Here is a 22,361-nt window from a genome sequence, read left to right as displayed (position 1 = left end):
TTGCAATACGAATTCTGAGACTCCCTTGAGCAGTCATTAGACAAGGCCAAAAATGGGATGAAAAAAAGTCAGCTGAATTTCAAAGTTACCTGCAGGGGTGGATTTCCTATTTCAATAGCGTGCAGAACACACAATAAAAAGATGCCTTGTAACTTGATCAATCACCAGCCTGCAGAATCAAGTATAACAATCGCGGTGGTTATAAAAATGCAATCTGAAAATGCTGAACAAAAAGTGATTATGAAAAATTTCAATTACAAATCTCGAGTGTTCCCATAAAGCAAACAAGTACACTTAAAATTGAACTAGAGTCAGCCGCAACGGGGCACGAACTAGCCCTTTTTGTACTTGCAGAAGTGACATAGAAATTCTCACTCGTTAAATTTTCGACAAAAAGTACTGAAACACTAGGATGGATACAGTCCAAAAACAAAAATTTTTCATAGAATGGAGACATATACTCGGAAAAATTAACCCTGCAGACCATGGAACCAGAGGTTGTAAACAAGCAGACCTCAAAGAAAAACGGCTAAACGAATAAAGTCTGCGTCGAAATAACTATGTGGTACAGATCTTTAGTCTGCGGGGAATCCTAATAAGACCAGGCAGATGTGTTTCATATGCCGCCAATGGCGATCTCAGCATTGTGCAATAAAGATGTATGATCTTCCACATTGTCGCTTAAATGACGTTGAAAAACAGTATACATCCATCTATGTAGCAATAGATTGTTTTGGAGCCTTTCATATTTTCGCATGCTTTGTAAGCTATACATCTGCATCTTTACGTGTTCAGCAATCCGTGCTGTGTACCTGGATAGTTTCTGATAGTCTAGACACAGAGAGTTGTTTCTTTGCACTCAGACGTCTCGTGTCTTAGGGAAGACACCCATAGCTAATAATCTCTGCCAACTGAGAAAAATTAACACAACTAAAAAAGTCGCACTAGGGATAGAACGGAGGCGTCAACAATGTCATCTTCATTGTTAAAAAGGCCAAATGAGACTTCAAATTTGAACGAATGCATTAAATAAAAATTCTTGTCATTAGCAGCTTCGATTAATGACCCTTACGGAATGATAATCCCCTTTGCAATACAAATTCTGAACTTTCTTCAAGCAGTCATTAAACAAGTCAAAAAAAGATATCAGGAAATAACTGCAGAAATCGGTTTTCGATTTCACCGACTTACATGAAACTACAAAAAAAGATGACTCGCAACCGGACCAATCACCAGTCAGCAGAATCAAGTATAGCAATCTCAGTGATTATTTACTTGAGATCTAAAACTACTGAAGGAAAGTTGCCTGTGAAATATGTCATCAGAAAATCACGAGTGACCTCCCTGAAGCAATCAAGTGCACCTCAAATAGAACTAGAGGCAATCCCAATGGGAGACGAACTAGCCCTTTTTTTATTGGCAGAGTTGATATTAAATTTCTTTTTAGTTCCTATTTGGACGAGTAGTAAAATTAGGATGGATAATGTCTGTAAAACAAAAAACATTCTAAGCAAACCGTTTGCTCAAAAATTTGGATCTTCTAATGCAGGTGATTGGAAATATATACCAGCGAAATTCAAGCCTGAAGACCATGAAACAAGAGATCTAAAAGAGATGGTTACAAGAGCCAAATTTGTTTGGAGTCCCTGAATTCTGAAGATTTGATGAAACAAAATTATTAACAACGTCCAAGTTGATAGTTTGTATATAGTCGAACCCAGTCGTAGAACCAACAAAGATTTCAACTTGGAAACCACAGCTCAGAGGGACAATGACTGTCTACAAAGCGACAAACATTTTGTGATAAATAAATTACACTAATCAGTCAGAATGATGCCCAAGATTACGTGATTTAGATTTTACAGCGAAACAGTTGTGGAGAAACACTTAAGAAAACAACAAATTGGTGAAATAGAACGAAAGAATGCTGTATCATGATACTGGACATCATGATACTGGACATGATACTCATGATACTGGACATCCAAGACCAAGTAAATCATTTATTTGTTCAAGATCGTCATAGTAACAGCTCTCAACACATGGGAAAGAGCTCGTCAGAGCGTACCTGCTACAAACTTTCTTAATCTTTGCTCACCGAAGGTTCCTGAGAAGATTCAGCGGACGTGTTTCATGTGACGCCAATGGAGAGCTCAAAATCTCACACCAATGATTTGTAATCTTCCGCAATTTCATTTTGCTCATGCTGCAAAACAGCACCCACTCATCAATGTAGTAGATTACTTTGGAGTCTTCCATAATCTCGCAAACTTCATAACAATACATCTGCATCTTTAAGCGTTTAGTAGTCCGCGATTTGTATCAAGGAGAGGCTACACAGGGCAAATAATCACTAACAACAGAAAAAAAATTACGGCATCTAAAAAGCTTTAAGCTTGGAAAATATCAACAGCTGTAATGCTCAACATTTATCCCAGCAAACGATGTTGGAAAATGAACCCACAGCTTGCTCCAAATTACCGAGGCATATGGGAGAAAATAATTCAAACAGCAAAGACAACACTGCTCGTCATGTTAACCATCTTAAGAAACTGAAAGCTGGAATTTACGAAGCACTTGTCCAAGAAACCGACGGCATCCAAATTTGCAGCCTGATAACTTACTTTCCATCTAATAAAACCAACGAAGAAGCCCTAGCACCTGAACGCTGCATTCATAGACAGACTCATCTAGCATGAGCGATTTTTTCAGCGAAATTGGAAATTTCAAGAAGAAAGAATTCAACTATAACCAAACGGTTTCGGACCCCTTCTGCAAAGATTTTAAAGGTCTTCACTTCTTCGTAAAAAAACATCAAAATGAAGAGAATATCTGAACAACTCAAATCGTAGGTCATTTGACATTCTCACATCAGCAGGTACACTGAATCCACCCAAAGTAAAGTTGTCACAAATCTTAAATGAAGAAGAACTCAACAACAAACCGGACATAAATCAATCCTTTATTAAGATATTCGCCAAGTGGCCTAGTTATTCATTTGCTGGGAACAGTTTTGATCATTTTTTACTTCTTTTACCATTTCTTCCGTTGCTTGGAATGATTGTATAATTTGGCACAAACCCAGATACCTCTTAAACTCAACGCCACTACAACAAAACAAACCAAATTACAAATCAGAATGCCAACAAGCGCCACACTAATCAAAACGATTCGTTCAGAACAAGCAACTTGCAATGTAAAGATTGTGTAACAAACAATGCAGCCTACAATGTAAAGTGAAGGTCAAGCAAGTACACAAAAGTTTCGATGACAGTTTCAAACTCGAACAGTTTCATCAGTTCTGAGTTACCACAAGAGTATTCCGGCTGAGCACTAATTTCAAAGTGCGCCCCTTTTTGTCCCGGAGTAACGAATCTCAAGCTAGATATCGATGACTCGTAAATTGATCTAGTATGCATGATATGATTTATAACTTTACATCTCAAATGTTTCCATGCTATTTTACAGCTGAAACCAAAGCTGTGACTTCATTATTGTCCTATCAATCTTATTAGCGAGTTGGTCAACACGTGCAATGGAGAGCCAGCGTTTTGTATGCTACTTGAGCGAACTTTGAGTTGTATCAATTTAAAGCAATTGTACTGATTTTAGAGTCATGTTTATATGGAAGCCAATTCAGGTCTTATGGCTGCACTCTCAAAAAGAGTTAAAGTATTTTTTACCTGAACCCTGAACCGTGTTCAATTAATTGAAATTTCAGGTGAATTTCAGGTGTACAAAGACACCTAAAACGCCTGAACTATAGTTCAGGTAAATTTTCATATGAACAATTTCGAGGTGTATTCACCTGAAATTGATTTTTTCTATTGCAATCAGCAATGGAACACAAGAATCTGTCCGGTAAGTTTCTCTCCGTTTTTCAATTAAGTTTCAGCTTTTAACCAGGTGTGTTCAGGTATGCTTCCAGTGAGACAAATCTACCTGAGCTGTTCCGGTAATTTCAGGTGTTTTTTCAGGTGAATTTACCAGCACTTTTTACAGAGTGTTGTATTTTACCTACGGCTCAAATTTTCTGTAATTCCTACCCGGGTCGAGGTTTGGCGGTGAATATTCGTAAGAAATGCGGTGAAATGCGGTGAAAAAAAATAATTTTCACCGCGTATTTCTTACATATTTTTGCGGTGAATGCGGTGAATCGCGGTGAATTATTTTTTTTCACCGCGTCTTCAGTATTCTTACAAAAAAGAATTGTCCCCACACGGGTTCGAACCTCTGCCCTCCTGCATGCCTTCTAATACCCTGCAGGCCTTATTCCCCTGCGCCAACTGTCACTTGTTTCTTTGTCATTTCTTGTGAATTTAAATCAGATTGAGTAAACTTTGGAAACCATATGCGGTGAATTTTCGTAAGAAATGCGGTGAAATGTGGTGAAAAAAAATAATTCATCGCATTAAGCGGTGAAAAAGAATAATTCACCGCCACCGAGAACGCGGTGAAAAAAAATAATTCACCGCGATTCACCGCATTCACCGCATTTCTTACATTAATTTTCCATAATAGTCTATGTGGTGAATTTTGGTAAGAAATGCGGTGAATTTGGTGGTGAATTTTTGTAAGAAATGCGGTGAAAAGCGGTGAATTATTTTTTTTACCGCATTCACCGCAATCACTGCATTTCTTACGCAAATTCACCGCATTCACCGCATTTCTTACGAAATTCACCCTAAAACCTCGACCCGGGTAGTTTGAGTACCTGAGTTTCATGAGCAACCAATATCGGTTCAAATTTTGCAGTCAAGTAAGTTGTCTGAACTTCCAGATGAGCAAAATTTCGAAATTCGAGCAACTTTGCTGAGTTTTATGGTTGAATATTGCTCAAATCGCAAGTAAAGAAGAGCAACAAAATAATACTCCATGTTTTGTTCACGTCACGTCTGATGTGTGTATAATAATTCAAACCTGAACCATATACTGAGTTAACAAATGATACAGCCTACGATTTAAAAAGTTCACGTTGGAGTTTCCGGATTTTTTTTTTCAAAATCTTTAGTCCATTTGATCGATTTAATTAGGACCAAGAACGCAACATGAAAGAATTCGGCTGCACAAAGTTTATTTACTTTGATATGTTGTTTTTTGCCTTCAAGTGTGCCTTCACGTAACAAAAATAAAACGACTTTATACGCTTTAAAACGTGCACTACAAAACAGATGCAAAAAATGTGTTCGGTTGCCTAATAAAATATGAATAAAGCAAAAACAATACAGATTTGAATTTGAGATATTGGTATTAGAGAGGCCATAAGGAAATGCAAAAATACAGCGTACAGCTTACCGTTCGAAATTCCATCTCCGTTCTCGCCTGAAATTCAATTCCATTTATTGTTATTATTTATTGCCAAGGTGAGCGGTTAGATCAACATAGAATTGAAACATCACACTATCTAGCAGAACGTGAAAAGATCATTTTTGGTATAGTTGTTACCTGCTAACGAAACCAGTTGCTGTTTTTGTTTAAAGTTTGACAAAAAAGATTTGTTGTAGTTTTACTTTTTAAACTTTGGTATAATTTATAATTTTTAATTATCAGCCATAGAATGGAGTTCAACTACTCTGTGGAACAATCGTTGCGACCGGAGCCCCTCCCAAGAGACAACAGTATTGTGGATCTACTCACAACTGAAGGTTGGTGCACAATCTGGGTATGAATTCTTTCGGCAATTTTTGCTTCCCCCTTTTTTACGTTTTTTAGACGTGCCAAGTCTTGACCAAGACCTGCATTTATACTGACAAGCGTAAAAAGTGACATGATCATAGCTCTGAATCAGAACTGATATAAGGCTTGCATTAGACGAGCGCAGTACTGATATTGACTTGCCGTTTAGTCTGGGCTAGGACTTCTGTGAGAGTTGAAACTGACTTAAAATTATCAACTTGTGTATAAATCAACCTATTAATCCGGAGCTTTAAAATTCCTATTATTTAGTAGGCCAAGATTCATATCTTGCACGATTTTTGTACGAATCTTGCACGTTTTTAACCAACATCACTAGGTGCTAGTGATATTAATTTGGTTTCTATGGTCTTCAACACGGTTTATACGAACACACACGCTATACTACTTAGAAAAACATCTTAAAAAGCTTTACAATGTTCATCCCCGGCTATCAATACCCGGAATGACGCGCCAGTGACACAAAAAAGCTCATAAAACCACCGAAGAATATCTAGGTTGAATATCTACACGGGCCGAGGTTTTTGGATGAAATTTTGTTAGAAATTCGGCGAATGCGGTGAATTTTTGCAAGCATTGCGTTCAGAAAATTTCACCGCATTTCACCACATTTATTTCAAAAACTCACCGCGAAACTCACCGCATTTCTTAAAAAAATCACGCGTCGACTTTTTGGTGTATTAGTTTAAGAAATGCGGTGAATGCGGTCATAAAAATATTTCACCCCATTTCACCGCATTTCCTACACAAATTCACCGCGAAACTCACCTCATCTCTTACAAAATTTCATCGCATTTGCTTTCCAACGTTTATTGAATCTGACTTAAGTTCACAAGCAAAATCATAGACGTAAGTGACAGTTGGCGCAGTGGAATAAGAAGTCTAAGGCGTGCAGGAGGTTACGGGTTGGAACCGGTGCAAGGAAGTTTCTTTGTTAAGTTTGTTAAGAACACTGAGAACGCGGGGAAATAGCATTGCATTTTTTTTTAAATTCAAGCTATTCTTCTAGCAATCTTGCTGAGTTGAGCTTGATGATTGATATCGGACAGCAATTTTTAATTATGATTATCACCGATAAAGTGATGCAATGAGCCATCAATTGAAACAAATTTTAATGATTTTTTTTGGGTTCGATTGCGCGCAATTTAATTAGATATGCAACCTTAAAAAATCTGAAATGGAACGTATGTGTTCATGTTTGCTGGGTGGATGTACAACGGAAATAGGGACCCGGGGACCCTAGTTACCCTGGAATACGTGGTCAAATCTTTTTATCTTTGCTAACGAAAACCACTCCTGAAGTCGTGATTAACATTTTTGTCAACCATATTACGATAATTTCTTGTGCGATACGAGACATCGAAAACTTGTAAGTACGATCGTGCATTGTTTGATAAGATGTACATTTGATTATTGAGTGATTATTTATAGGTTCGTATATTTTCCCTCTGCTAAGAAGCATACTTGTGAATCTTCCATTTTGTCTACAGTCTTTCTATACTTAGTAAAAATTTGTTGTGGACTTAGTAAATTCAGAAAAATTTACCGCATTTCACCGCATTTCTTCCAAAAACTCATCTCGAAACTCACCGCATTTCCTAAAACAATTCGCCGCGTCGACTTATGTGGTAAATTATTTTAGGAAATGCGGTAGATGCGGTCATAAAAATATTTCAACCCATTCCAACCCATTTCTTACACAAATTCACCAAAAAAACTCACCTCATTTCTTACCAAAATTCACTGCATTTGCTATCCAACGTTTACTGAATCTGACTTAAATTCGCAAGCTGTATCATAGACGTAAGTAACAGTTGGCGCAGTGCAATAAGAAGTTGAAGACATGCAGGAGGTAATGGGTCGGAAACCGTGCAGGGAAGTTTCTTTGTTAAATTTGTTACGAATAATGAGAACGCAGTGAAATCGCATTGCAATTTTTAAAATCAAGATATTTTCTAGCAATCGTTTCAATGAGTTGAGCTCGTTGACTGATATAGCACAGCACTTTTACTTATAATTACACTCAAAAGCGATGAGCCATCAATATAAACAAATTTTAATGAATTTTTCGGGTTCAATTGCGCGTAATTTAATTAGATATGAAACCTTAAAAATTCTGAAACTGAACGTAAGAAGATCCTGATATGATTTGCGAACGGCTAGAATATCTTTTGCTCATTTTCAATTTTTCTGCGCTCTAAATTAGTTTCTTGCATTCTAAAATATAAACTTTTGTGTGTCCATGATTGTTGGGTGGCTGTACAACGGGAAATAGGGACCCGGGGACCCTAGTTATCCTGGAATACGTGGTCAAATCTTATAATCTTTGCTAAGCAAAATCAATCCTAAAGCCGTGATTAACTTTTTTGTCAACCATATTACGATATTTTCTTGGCGATACGAGACATCGAAAACTTGTAAGTACGATCGTGCATTGTTTAATGATATGTATATTTGATTTTTGAGTGATTATTTATAGATTCATATATTTTTCCTCTGCTAAGAAGCATACTTGGGAATCTGCCATTTTGTCTACAGTCTTTCCATACTTAGTAAAAATTTATTGTAGATCTTTGTATTCAAATGTACAATGACCAAAGTGTACCAAAACGTACAATGAAAAGGCCATAATTGACGTATTTGAGCTGTGAACAAATTTAAGCTGCACTTTAAAACAAGCTGGATTTCAGCTCAACTCACATTTTTTTAAAAAAAATGATTTTAGCTGGGCCATAACTTTCCAAAAAGACATTGGCTGGACTCAAAAAAAAAATTGCTCGACCAAAAATGGTGGATGGACTTTAGTTCGACCCAATGTTTGCTCAAATTTTACAAACCCAGAGAACCACAATTCCCTCATAAACCTGCATTTTTTTTAAGCAAAAAATATGTTCATAATTTTGGAAGGGAAATTAAACTGAATAACACCTTTTTTGTGGATCTTTTCCGTTTGTGCCCCCAGTTTAGAGGGCGCATATTATTTGCGCCCCCCAGATGCACGTGCCATATTTTTACGTATTGATTTACTGTCTAATGGCACGTGCTCTGTAACTGGTGGGCGCATAACGTACTGGGAGGGCACAAACGAAAGAGATCCTTTTTTTGTCATGGCTATGGGGAATAAGACTATTACACTTAAGCTACCTGGATGCATTCAATCAGCTAATATGGTAATGTAATCCAGCTGTCATAACTGCCTTCTCATAAGAGTTGACAATTTTCCTAATGCATCTGGCAGTTTTTCATTTGTTTCTAAGTTGGACTGCTCTGGTGCAAAACTTTATAGTCTGTTACGGTGCTGCTTTTGTATGTACAAAGGCCGAAAAAAAATAAAATTCGGAATTCTCGAAAAAAAACAGATTTATGAAAAGACTTATGGTGAACTCAGGAGAAAACCTTAGCTCGGTTTCGTTGGTTATAAAAAGACTAATGGTTGACGCATTAAAAGACTCTAGATAAGGTTTTAGCTGGGCTTTAACTAGCTGCTATACCGTGTAATTATAGTCAATATTGCCACCTCCCCTCCCCCCCACTAGACTTTTGAAGTCTTTTCATGAGTCTGCACCTAGACCTGAAATAAAACCATCAGTGATGATATAGTATGATCGACAAGAATCACGCACAACTTTGTACGATCAGTAAGATCCTTGTGTAGTGATCATAGGAGTAAATAATGGAAATTGACTGATGTTTAGGTCACCTAGAGTTAGCTCCTAAACTGTTAAAGAGTGAGGCTGCCCTGATTGAGCAGGCAGAGATGGTGTTGAAACAGATGGCAGAGAAGGGAGACGAATTGGCACCATTCAGATTGGGACAGCTTTTCTTCGAAGAGGTCACAATTGCTTTAATATTAACAAAATAGAACTTGACACGTAACAAAATGAGGTAGGTGGTTTACCTGACTATCCGAAACGGAAAAGTTAGATAAATTATTGGATTTTCTATTAACGCCCTAAAATCAAATCCAAGACCACTGTGACCTCTACTCATACATATTACGAGACCAACGAACCTCTGGCCAGACATATTAAGCCAGTTTTCCAGTCTTTCGTGCGCCTGTGGTCAGAGTGTCAGAGATCGAATTTCAAAATTGTGTAAAATATATGAGATTTTGCGAAACAGCTACACATCGATTAAAACTTAGGAATAACATTTAAATTTTTTCTGAACAAAAGCTGTGTTTTCATTTCTGTGTCAACAAAACAATGCACTGTTTTTGTTCTGAAAATTGATGTTTTTAAATAAATATTAAGCATTAGTATCTAGCCTAAGATATAGCAAATCAGTAATTTTTGTTTGGTACATCTAAAACGAAGAAAAAGCAGCAGAATACCGTGAATGACTCCAAGACTCCTGCAAATAAAACTATAGAGCCATAATTAATAAATGCAATACATTGAGATAAATACAAAATATAGGGATTAAACGAATCATTAAGAACAATACATGAACATACTTTCAAGTAGCTGGCAAATTTCCTGAAAAAATTTCCAATAATAGAAATTTGTGGGAGAGGTAGTTTGGGAGGGATACAGTTTGGTGAGAAGGAGTAGCTTGGACGGCTCGTAGGGGTTGGTTGAGTTTGTGAGCTAGAGGGAGGGCTAAGGGGAAGGTGAGAGGGGTCATGGTGGTGAGGAGAGCGAGAAGCTAGCACGGGCTGACATAAGAGTTGGTGGGGGGGGGGGGGGTAGTAGTTCAAGTTATTGGGGATAGGAAGGAGGGACTTTGTCACAATTCAACCACTAAGACACCCGTACTATATTTTTTCACTAAACTTTTCGACTTTAATTTACACGTTTTTTTCTCAAAAAGTTGCACTCATCCTCTTAGGGTTTTTATAATAATCCGCAAACTAATGGTAGTCGGGTGTTTCAATTTTGCAATATAACTCACATTGAACATCTGGAACAAATTGATTATTTTTCTGAAAAAAAAGAAAAACAATTTTGAGATTGAAAACAAGAGCTATATTAACTTTTTCTTGGACAGTTTCATCAACTGATAATGATAACTTGCTCCACAAATTCTCTGTTTTATAATTAGAGTCATAATTAGAGTTTTATAATAATCAAAATAAAAGCTTGAAAATTTTTCCTAACAAAAATGTTTTCATTTGTTTCAGTTCTTCTGTTAGTAATGCTTAGGTTTGTTTTAATTGCTTTGCCATTCTTTCAACTGTTTTTATTCTGGAGAGGGCTTTAGGGTTGAGCTTTATTGTTTCCGCTGGCTCTTTTCTCCCATAGTTGTTTATCTGCAACGCCTCAACCCAGATGAAAAATATGAGGAAAACTCCACCAAGACATAACTCAAAATGTCAAAACCTGTTCGTTTGTGCAACTTAAGACTTTTTCCAACATTGCTTAGCTATTTTATTCTTTTTTTCAGCAAAAAAATTCCTGCTCAAGTTAGATTTTCTTAGGTTCGACGCTGGCTGCCCTCAAATTTTGCACAACCGAAAACATCTCTGCTCAAATTTTTGAGTATTCACATATTTCACCTATCCGTGTAAGTAATGATTTTTTTGAAACCGTTATTCGAAGCAAGCACCAGGATGGTGTGATCAGAGCAGTAAAAGTTGATTGATGTTACAGTCGATTCAGATTGTTTCTGTGCGTTAGCTTAATTGTGGCCATGGAATGTAAAACATCGAGCAAAGTTGTTTTCTTAAATCATGCCATTATGTCATTAGTCGAAAAAAAATGTTCTCAGGCTCAAACCAAATTGATAACAGCGAGACGCAATTTCAAAAGAAAATAAATAAACATCCATGTTAGGCAATAAAAGGTCATCTAAATTTTAGCGATTATACGACTCAGCTTTTGTGGAGTTCAACCGGATGCGAGAAAAGGATTCACAAGCCAAATACCAACTGGCTGTGATGTACTACGACGGGATGGGTGTGAAACAGAACCAAGGCCTGGCTCTCAAACTCATGAAAGACGTCGCGTGTTCAGAAGATCCTAAAGCGAAACACTTAATACATTCTGCCTGCTTCAACATTGGAATGGCGTTTCTGCAAGGTGATTATTAATGCTCATCTACATTTTAACCCACTGCGGAAGGAACGCTTCAAAAATCATAGGAATTGAAGCCAAAAGGAAATATCACTGCCAAACGCTAATCACTTACTTACAAAAACAAAGTTTGGTGTTAAAATTGACACAGGATATCTTAATTCTTAGTTGAAATTAAACCGTTTTATATTTGTTTTGCATGTCTATGTGAATTTATAACCATGTTTCACTATTTCGGATCTTTTGAACTATCCTCCCCACCCCACCTATTGCAAAAGGAGGACTAGTATTGTATTGAAATTTCGAAACCCATCAGAGACAACACTTAAAAACACTTCCACACAAACTCTTAATAAGTTTGGTCATATAGCCAGAATATACAGAACTAACAAAAGTCTTTTCTAAGTGAAAAAGTATTTCCTAAGTGGTTGGGCAAGATCATTTTCATAATCAAACAGCGATTTCATGACTATGTCCAAGAGGCAAGATCATGGACGACAAAGCCCTATAGTGCTCAGAAAAATAATAGCTTCATAATAAAGTCGGAAACACTAAGAAAACTCATATTAGGATAGAGGTTTGTTTCCTGTAGGTCCTCAATTACACCGTCAGTGTTGACTTTTTATTTATAGTTAGTATAATTGCCATAATTCACAGATCTATTTAGATATAGGTTAACTGATTAACTAAAATAGGTTAATTAACAATTTACGTGTAAAGAAATTCATACATATACATATACATACATACATACATACATACATACATACATACATACATACATACATACATACATACATATATACATACATACATACATACATACATACATACATACATACATACATACATACATACATACATACATACATACATACATACATACATACATACATACATTCATACATAAATACATATATAATATATATATATATATATATATATATATATATATCACAATTAGTGCAGTTTTTTCTGCTAGCACATTTTTGGCCCTACTTCAGAACTTGTCATGCAAATCTGCAAGAAACATATCAGAGTTAATTTAAGCTAATCATTAACAGTGGATTAGTCGATTTTATCATTCAAACATGGTTTTTTTTACACTGATAAAAATGTTGTTTGGTTTAGTTAATGGTTCGATTCGAAAGAGCAGCCATTAGTCAACATCATTCCACCTTTATCAGGTAGTAATTTTTAACAAGTTTTCTATAATAATTTTTAAGTTCTAACTTTAAATTTCATGAATGTTTTCAACAGATGCCCCACCTTTTGAAAAAGGGGGGTATTCTTGAGTAGAATTTAAGCGAGCGATTTATTAACCAATCAGAGACCACTAATAACTTTCCACGTATGTGCATAGTGTGTTAAACGGAATGGAATAAAGTACGCTATGCTATGTTAATTAACCGAATGTGAAGACAAACCTGGACTCGAGTGACAGAGGCTTTCAGTACTGATTCATTAGATTCTCATAGTAAACTTAGCTTGCATTATGTTCAGACAAAACGCAGAATCAAATTTTCTGTTTAGTATGATTTTCCTCTTTCATACTGTTCATAGAAAAATCAGAAAAAACTGAAAATTTCGAATATAGTGGAAAGTTTTGCTGTACCTCTGCTGAGCATGATATACACAAGAAGTTGAATTGTAAAACGCGTAGATTAGACCTAACTGGATAACTGGATAACTTGACCGCAACAGCTCTGTCCATGACGCGGATAACTGGATCGCAACAGCTCTGTCCATGACGCGGTCGAGGCGGGCAGGGGGGTGCAAATTTAGCAGTTTTTAAAAAATTTACAAATCAGGTAAACGGTACCTGCAACCTTCGGCAAAGTAGCCGTTGGCGCGCATGAACACAGATGCCGTGGGAAAAGTTGCCATCCTCTCGAATCGTGAACAGAGGTGACATTGACAGGTACGATTTCATAACTAACGTACAAGTAATCCTCAAATGTTAGAGAGAAGGTACGGAAGATTTATTTAGCGAAGGGGGGAGAAAGGTGGGGGGAGTAAAGTGGGGGGGGGGAGGGGCGGTGTTCGTGTTCGAGATTGACGGCGAGGGGGGGACATGTGGTCTGGCCGACATGTGTTGACAACTGCCGTCGGTGAATCCAGTTCAGGAAGCAGGTATCGAGTACCTTCATGCAGTGAATACAATTTTCTCGACGAAATGGGAATGGAGAATGAGGAATGCAGACTGAGGAGTGCAGAATGAGCAAACTAATAGATGAAGCTAAAACAAACTGGAAAACATGTTATTGGAACATTTTTTTAGATAATACTTCCAAAGTATGTTAATAACAAGTTAAGTAATAGCAATTTGATTTTTACATTGCCTATAGCGTTTTTTTTTTACCAAAAACCATTAGAAATGATTTGAGCAAAGCTGATTCCCAAAGCTGATTCCCATGATGTGCAGACTAAAATCAGCATAATGGCACATCCTATACATAGTTTTTACAGAAAAAAGGGTCATTATGTTCAGAGAGAATTCAGAATTTTATCACGAATTTTACCATGAAATGTCTAATAAGTGCCATCATCAGAACTCTTGACAGAGTAAAAATCAGAATGGAAGTACTATGATTCAGTGCTGAAATTGTATGTGACTCAGATCCGGGAAGCGAAAAGATTTTCTGACTGGCGGGCCGGTGGACGCGCGTCGCGGCTTCGCCGCGATAAACGAACCGCGAGTTCCGGATAACATCCCACAGCGCGTGGGAGGCAAGGCCGTGAACAGCGGTCCGCAATTGCACCTCAACTGATATTCGGCTATCTAAACTGTAGGACGAGTAATATTGTGCTAAAGTATAGTACAGAAGGGGGCATTTCTCTACTAGGTAATAAAGGGGGACAGCTGTCGAAAAGATCCGGTTTCACTTCTAAACTTCTCCGTATATCACTCTAGGGAAGCAAAGGATTGTGTGACATGTTCAGAAAACTCCTACTGTGTTTTAACCGATCGAGATGAGATTGTGTAAATGCATGAGATTAGTTTTCCCCCATTTAATAATCACCAGCTGCTGAAAAATTATCTGTTGACACCTGCTGAAACCGGACCCGAAACACACAAACGAGGGTTGAACGAATAAGCAAACAATCCCATAAATAATCGTTACTATTCGCAGAAAATGGTAATTGAAATATCCGAATCATAAGATGATGCTGAGATGTGAAATGTCTGGCGGTTATCATATAGGATAATTGTAAGACAGATGTACAACTGTGAACAAAAGTAATGTTTATATACTCAAAGGAATTATGAGAGCCCGTACCTTTAAGTGCTCCGCTTCCACTTTTGTTGCGCATTAAATGAAGCTTCTCGATTTTGAGAAACAATAAAATCAGGTTTTATCAAAAGATTTCGTAGGTGCCGGGACTCCCCAGTCGTACGAGGATGCAGAGAAGTGGCTCCTTCTAGCTGCAGATGATGGCAACCCAAGTGCATCCATCAGAGGACAGACTACCCTTGGACTCTTCTACTGCCAGAACGATTTCCTAGACTATAAAAAGGTATCAGAAACCCGCCTCGGGCTAAATACAAGTCGATTTCCTACTGTTACTTTGCCACCTGTAAATAACTGCAATTTTTATACACAATTTTGGAAGACTAAAAACGAGCACTATTTTGATTTCTCTTGTGCTTTTAATGTTCTTTTCAGGCGTTCTTTTGGCACAATGAGGCTTGTGGCAACGGCAGTCTCGAGTCCCAAGGTAAAACTATTTTCTCAATAAATTTTCTATAGATAGTTTATCAAGCACTATAGTCATCTTTCTTGCGTTCACGTATGTGAGGCTAAATTTCTCAATCTCATTTGAGAAAATTTGTTTTTGACTTCGAAAATAAGACTGAGTAAAAATAGGTAGGTAAAAGAAACTGGAGCGCACTTTTCCGGAAAAGTTGGCAAGGTCGTTATTTATATCTCAACACCAACGGGAAGGAGTACGGCATTTTTGAGTTTAGTAAATTATGTAAGTATTAGCAGTTTCTCGATTTTAAACAAATGGGAATTATGGAAAATTTATGATCTCCTGTGGAAGATGCTGGATCAGATCAGTTGTCCACTGCAAATGAAAGAGGGACTTGTAGTTGCAAATACGATTATTCGTTTTTTAGCTGTGGCTTTTGGGAGCCAGGTATTAGAAGAATAGGAGTGGAAATGTAGTCTTGAGATCATTTTTTACTTGGATATATGCAAGTGCAATTCAGCTCAAAAGTTTTCTATGTTTTTATTGCTGTGCTTAAGTTTTTAGTTATTTATAAGACAAGTCAATAAAAAACCGCTAAACAACAACCCCAGATAGATATGACCCTCGATTATTAGAAAAATCTGAAGTGTAGGTTCCAGTGTGTCAATATCCAAAATTAACAACTTAACGTATGTGTTTTTGATTTTATCCACGAAAACCAGTTTTGTTTCTTTATAGCTGCGAAGCTGTAAGCTGAGCGGATCTATATTGTGAGCGGATCTAATTTGCAGTATCCTTAGTTTTTTTTTACAATTCAAAGAATTTAAATTGTATTAGGGCGCTGTCTTTTCCGACTCGAAGAAAAGTATTGGTGGAGCGTCTTTTTTGATCAGTAATTTTGTTGGAGCGTACTTGAAACAGGAAGTAAACTGCGTGAAAAGAAAGTGTTTAGGTTAAATTGTTGAAGAGCAGAGAGAACAGAGAGTGATTTTCCTGTTCATGCTATATTTTCATGCTATATTTCAAATAGATTAGCATTATCCGGAAAAAGTATTTGTGAAAGAATTTTCAATAAGGTAGCAAATTCTTTTGATCACGTTTGACATTTTCAATACATTTTTTAGTTTTAACTCCAATTTTTCAATCAAAGATGTTTGTATTGTTCACAAAAACCAATTTTTGTTTTCTTCTTTATATTTTTGTAGCATTTGGGGAGTCATATAAATCAAATTGGCTGACTTAGTGGTTTTGATTGGCTTCAAGACATAATTGGTGCTGATTTTGAGTTGTTTTTTTAAAGTTAATTAAGTAAATTAAAGCAAATCTTGAACTATTTTTGTCTGTTTTTTTTAAGATTTTTTCAAATCACTTTGCTAATTTTCATCTTTGCACTATAGTTTTCATTGTTCAATCTTCAATTTGAATTTATGTTATGGTTTTGCTCCTAAAAGGTTCCATTGAATGTCAGAGAGGGCAGTTTTACTTAGGGACTTCTTAGTTTTTTCCTCGTTCTTTTTTTGTTCTTTAAATTTTTGTTGTTTATTAAAATTTCGCCATTATCTAGGTGGGTAAGCACTTGATCAGAAGCATTAATAAAGGTTGTTTGCTAAATGATTGATGAGAAATAAAATTTCAAAATTTTGTGAACAATTTTGTTCAAATGTTCTGTCGAATTCACTTTGACACTCTCCTTCCTTTTTCCTTTCCGCGGTTTCCACTGTGAGAAGTATTTTGTAGCCTCTTTTGTTATTTGGAATTCAGTTATTGAATAGGAACTAATTGTGTCGAAAAGTTTTTGATAGTTGTTTAGTTAAGTAGTTGTTTTGGAGCCGCAATTCGCAATGAAATTTTTTATCATGTCTTTTTAATTTTTTTTCAGTTACTTTTCCATTGATATTTTGACTGACATTTTTTTTCAAATAGATTAGTATTATCAATTAGGAGGTTCACTTTGTTAGTTAATCTAGTCAATTGTGTAACCCGAGTCGTTTCCGGAAGCCTTCCGGCTATGACTACTTAAAATCTATTCACACATTTTCATGATTTGTGTCCAATTGAAGCAATGATTTTGGTCACGCCGAAACAGGAAGTGGAGCGTAAAAGCGAATTGCAGTGTAAATCTTTTTTTCTAGTTTTTAAGTAGAGTGATAAAACGGTGTATGAACAAAAGTTTGCTTTCTCGCTAGTTAAATTTGTTCGGACGAGGCATTCTCGTTTTGATTTTTTTCGGTGTTTTCCAGCTTTTCGATAAAATTTTTTAAAATGATTTTTCCTATTTGGTCACAGTTCATCCTAGGTCTAGTTTTTTGTTTAGTCAATAAAAAATCCTTGACTTATACGTCAGGAGTTGTCCTGCTATGGTTTTTGTTTCGTCGTCTGACGCTCGCTCTTTTTTCGTTTTACATTTGTTTACACCACAAAGTTGAAAAAATTAAACTTTCTGAATGACTTCTTTCTGTCACTAACGATTTTTGCCTTAGTGACGTCTTTCCTTACTCTCTCTAGCAAAAAACGCTTTTAGGTCATTTGTGTGATTGGAATTTGATCATAAGAACCTCACTCAATAAAATGACTTCTGCACTTTGAAACTGAAGTTTAAATTGAATAAATTTAAGGTCAGAGTAATTCGTCCGTGCAGTCAAACCTATTATGAAAAGGCTTTCCGGGAGCGAATTTCAACAAGGTTTATTAAATTGTCACTAAATGTTTGAACACAATTTTTTGAGCGGTGTCTATAATTCTTTTAATTTATGTTGTTGTTTTTGTTTCTATCTGCAATTAAATGGCACGCCAGTTTATTTGGCTGCTACTCCAGCAACCTCCCGGATCAACTTTCATACCAACTGAAATCTAGATGTTCTATGTTTTTTCTATAATTTAGATGTTTGAGAGTCATTCTGGTTCACAACATAGTAATCCCATGATGAACATAGTAATCCCATGAAAAGCTTTGTCGATTGCCGAAGTGGTTGTCAAATTCCTTCGTAACACCAAAAAAAACAAGACGTTGAATAATTTGTCCTATTTTTCAATATTATGTTATTAATGTGTTGTTTACAAAGTTCGCTGCCAATTTTCAACGGAAAAAGGCGCATGAGAATTTATTCACTTTTGACACAGTTCGCTATTTGGTGGGTGGAACAAAATTCCAGGGGTAATTTTTTGTTTTAGAGGCATTTGGACATTTTAATCTTTGGAATTGAGAACTGAAAAGATATCATTCACAAACTCAAAAAACTAAATCGCTCTGGTGAAGCAGAATTTCAACAATTCGTTTTTTTTCAAGAAAACAACCATCGGCTTTTCATTTTAGCACAGAATAAGTTTCAACAAATCCCTATACCAAAGCATAAGAAATTGTGGCCTAGCCTTCACTATGCTTTTTTGAATTAGCCAAAATTTTTTAATCGCCGCCAAATTTTCAACGAAAATAAGCCCATGAGAATTTTTTTCACTTTTAACATGTTCACTATTATTTTTTGCGTTCATTTTGGATTTTAAAAATGTGATTTAACAAATGCGATAAAAGTAAGCTCTAACTGATTATCATTGATTGTTTGAAGAAAAATGAGAATTCATTGTGAGTAATCAATGATTTTTCATCTTTTTTTAAACAATCATTAAATAATCAGTTAGAGCTTACTTTTCTCCCATGTAATGAACTCATAATGAACTTGACTTTTGAACAGTTAGAGCCATAATTTGCAAATAGAACGTGCAAAAATGAGTAAGACCAAGATAACACACCAAGACAATTTGAATTGATGATTAACAACTTTAAGCAGAGTTATAGATGTAGTTAATGACATCCCCTTTGTTAGATCACATTTTTTAAATCCAAAATATGAACTCAAAATGAACTTGACTTTTGAACAGTCAGAGCCGTAATTTGTAAATAGAACGTGCAAAAATGAGTAAGACCAAGATAACACACCAAGACAATATGAATTGATGATTAACAACTTTAAGCAGAGTTATAGATGTAGTTAATGACATGGCGCACCAACGTTAGAAGGCACGAACACTTGACTACAGCCTGCCAACACTCGAAGCTAAGTCCAAAGCCATAGCACCCACATCAATTTCTTTTCCAATATTGTTCTAACACCCCGCCGTTTTTTACGGACAGTACCCCCACGCAGGCAGTGGAGGTACCCCAGCCAAGTTTCGGTCTACCCAACCCAACCTCAGAGGTCGAACCCCTTGGTTTACGGACGGCACCCCCACCCAGGGAGCGGAGGAATCCCAGCCAAATTTTGGTCTACCCAGCCCACCCTCAGAGGTCGAACCCCGTGGTTATCGGACGGCACCCCCCACCCAGGGAGCGGAGGAATCCCAGCCAACTTTTGGTCTACTCAACCTATCCTCAGAGGTCGAATCCCGTGGTTAACGGACGGCAACCCCCAACCAGGGAGCGGAGGAACCCCAGCCAACTTTCGGTCTACCAAGCCCACCCCCAGAGGTCGAACCCAGTGGTTTACGGACAACACCCCCCGACTAGGGAGTGGAGGAACCCCAGCAAATTTTTGGTCTACCCAGCCCACCCTCAGAGGTCAGACCCCGTGGTTTAAGGACAGCACCCCCCATCCAGGGAGTGGAGGAACCCCAGCCAAATTTCGGTCTACCTAACCCACCCTCAGAGGTTAAACCCCGTGATTTACGGACAGCACCCCCCAACCAGGCAGTGGAGGCGCCAAAACCAAATTTCGGTCTACCCAAACAACGTTTCCTGTCCGGTCACTCTGCATCCCCACCCACAAGCGGAATTTCCGAGCCTAGCTTTTCCTGGCCAACCAGGATTCCTCACCAACAGCCACCAACCAGCAGCAGCAATCTGCAGAAGTTTTCCTGGCTAACCAGGTTTCCTAGCAGCAGCAAGCAGCGACAAGCGTCTTTCCCCAGCTTAGTTTTCCTGGCCAAACAGGATTACCCTTCAGCAGCTACAAACCAGCGGCAGCATTTTGCAGCAGTTTTCCTGGCTAACCAGGTTTGTCAGCAGCAGCAAGCAATAACAAGCGGCATTCCCCAGCCTAGTTTTCCTGGCCAACCAGGATTTTTCACCAGCAGAGCAGCCCAGAGCAGCATACAGCAGCAGTTTTCCTGGCTAACTAGGATTTCCAGCAGCAGCAACTCAAATCCACTTCAACTGGGCATCCAGAATCTTTCTTCTACATCATAACTCACTTATTGTCTTGATGCCCATTGATTATTTGTGACATGCGATATCATCTTTTCAAGTCTTCAAAAACGAAGTTCATTTTGTTCACAGATTCACAGGGAAGACATTTCGAATCTGGAAACCTGAATATCCTATCTTTTCCCGGCGCAACCATCAAAGACGTATATAACTTTGTTCCCCTATCAATCAGTACTGTAAATTTATACTGTTTATTGGCGGTAACGACTTGTATAACTGCTGCAAACCTTCAGACAAGACACCAATTGACATCGCAAATTAGTTGATTGAACTCGCAAATTTTTTGACCAAACGAACCAAAGAAGTATGCCTCCTAGGAATACCAGAACGAAACGAAAACAAACAGCAATCAGCAGCCGTTAAACAAATCCTCGAGAAAGTGTCCCACAGAAATCGTAGTCACAAACCCTCAGTCAACTGGAAATAGAGAGGAATCAGTCAGCACATATCAGGCGCTAAATACTTCAATCCTGAAGATCATCTTCACCTTAACGAATCTGGTCGCTCAAACCTTCACCACCTCATCAAACAAAAAATTCCGTACAAGGATTATAACGTAACCTTGAATAACAGTGGTCACAGCAAAATTTACGAGTGTAAACGGAATTCATGTTCGTGCATCTACTCAAACTGGTAGTTTCTACTTCAACTTAAGTTTCAAAAATTCTCTTTACCTTAAATGTTTACCAGGCTCTGTGAGTTGCCTCTTGAACAACTTGTGAGATAACAGATTACTTCCAAAAACATCTCTACTAGCTGTCCCCAGGTTCCGTGAGGTGCCATCGGTCAGCTGGTGGAGACAGCATTGTCTTCTAACTGTCCCCAGGTTCCATGAGGTGCCACTGGTCAGTTAGCAAGAAAAATCTCCCAAATTCAAAAGATCTCTTACATATTCAACGTAGTAATTCAGATTTCTTGTGACCAAATATCAACATCGAATCGTCAGCAAGAAATTACAATAGACCAACACAGCCTCAAACATTCTGTTGAGCACACGTAAAACAGCCGTTCTCTTTAAAACAAAAAACTTTCACCTACGGAGTTTTATATATAAAAGTTCATCATACCTGCCAAAACTGTTGAGAGTCAGCGTAGTTTTCACAAATATTGCGAATCGAGCATAAACAATCTGACCGAAGACATTTCAGCTGACGATAATCTGTCATACGACGAATTCACAGAAAGAGAAAAGGAAGTTCAGCAGTTATTATATGAGCTAGAAAAGACTAATGAGTTCCTCCTACTCAATCTAGACCAATCACAACATTGTCAGTTCATAGATAAACGCAACTCCCGCAGAAATCTTAACTTGATTCGGAGAAAATTAAAAGTCAGTTCTGATCTTGTCAACAGTTCAACGGATACACAAACAAGATTTCCAACAAACATCCAACAACTAACACTAGAAAGCGAATCAGGACACAGAGAGATTCCACAGGAAACCTTATCAGCTTCAACAGGTATAACACTTAGTTCCAATCAACTGGCAACGTTTCAAAATACAGAAACATCAAATTTATCCTTCCATGCATCAACTACAAGAAATTTGTTTGACCAAACTACGTTTCCACAACATCAAGCGTCATTTGGTCTGGCAAATAGTCAGGATCACGCTCATAGGCAACATTTTATCACTACCCCGATCTCATCCGGAACTCTCCCGACACTAAAACTTGACACTTTTAATGGCAATCCACTATCTTGGACAAATTGGATACAGTTATTTGAGTCTGTCATTGACTCGAGGCCGCTCAGCACTA

The 22,361-nt window shown here is 37.4% G+C and overlaps 1 protein-coding gene across 1 annotated transcript in view; it reads left to right on the top strand.

Annotated features, from left to right (window-relative positions):
* The first annotated feature begins 5,140 nt into the window (after nucleotides 1-5,140).
* Nucleotides 5,141-22,361, top strand: part of LOC142341694 (LRP2-binding protein-like) — a 48,284-nt gene continuing 31,063 nt past the window's right edge. The window contains exons 1-6 of the mRNA XM_075392848.1: nucleotides 5,141-5,363; nucleotides 5,551-5,645; nucleotides 9,390-9,526; nucleotides 11,495-11,714; nucleotides 15,085-15,227; nucleotides 15,377-15,428. Of these exons, the coding sequence (XP_075248963.1) occupies nucleotides 5,558-5,645; nucleotides 9,390-9,526; nucleotides 11,495-11,714; nucleotides 15,085-15,227; nucleotides 15,377-15,428 (640 nt within the window). The 5' untranslated portion in view covers nucleotides 5,141-5,363; nucleotides 5,551-5,557. The remainder of the gene's footprint in view (nucleotides 5,364-5,550; nucleotides 5,646-9,389; nucleotides 9,527-11,494; nucleotides 11,715-15,084; nucleotides 15,228-15,376; nucleotides 15,429-22,361) is intronic.

This window comes from Convolutriloba macropyga, chromosome 6 (assembly GCF_964194025.1).
Source record: "Convolutriloba macropyga chromosome 6, txConMacr16.3, whole genome shotgun sequence".
NCBI lineage: Eukaryota > Metazoa > Xenacoelomorpha > Acoela > Convolutidae > Convolutriloba > Convolutriloba macropyga.
This window is presented reverse-complemented; position numbering and strand designations above follow the sequence as displayed.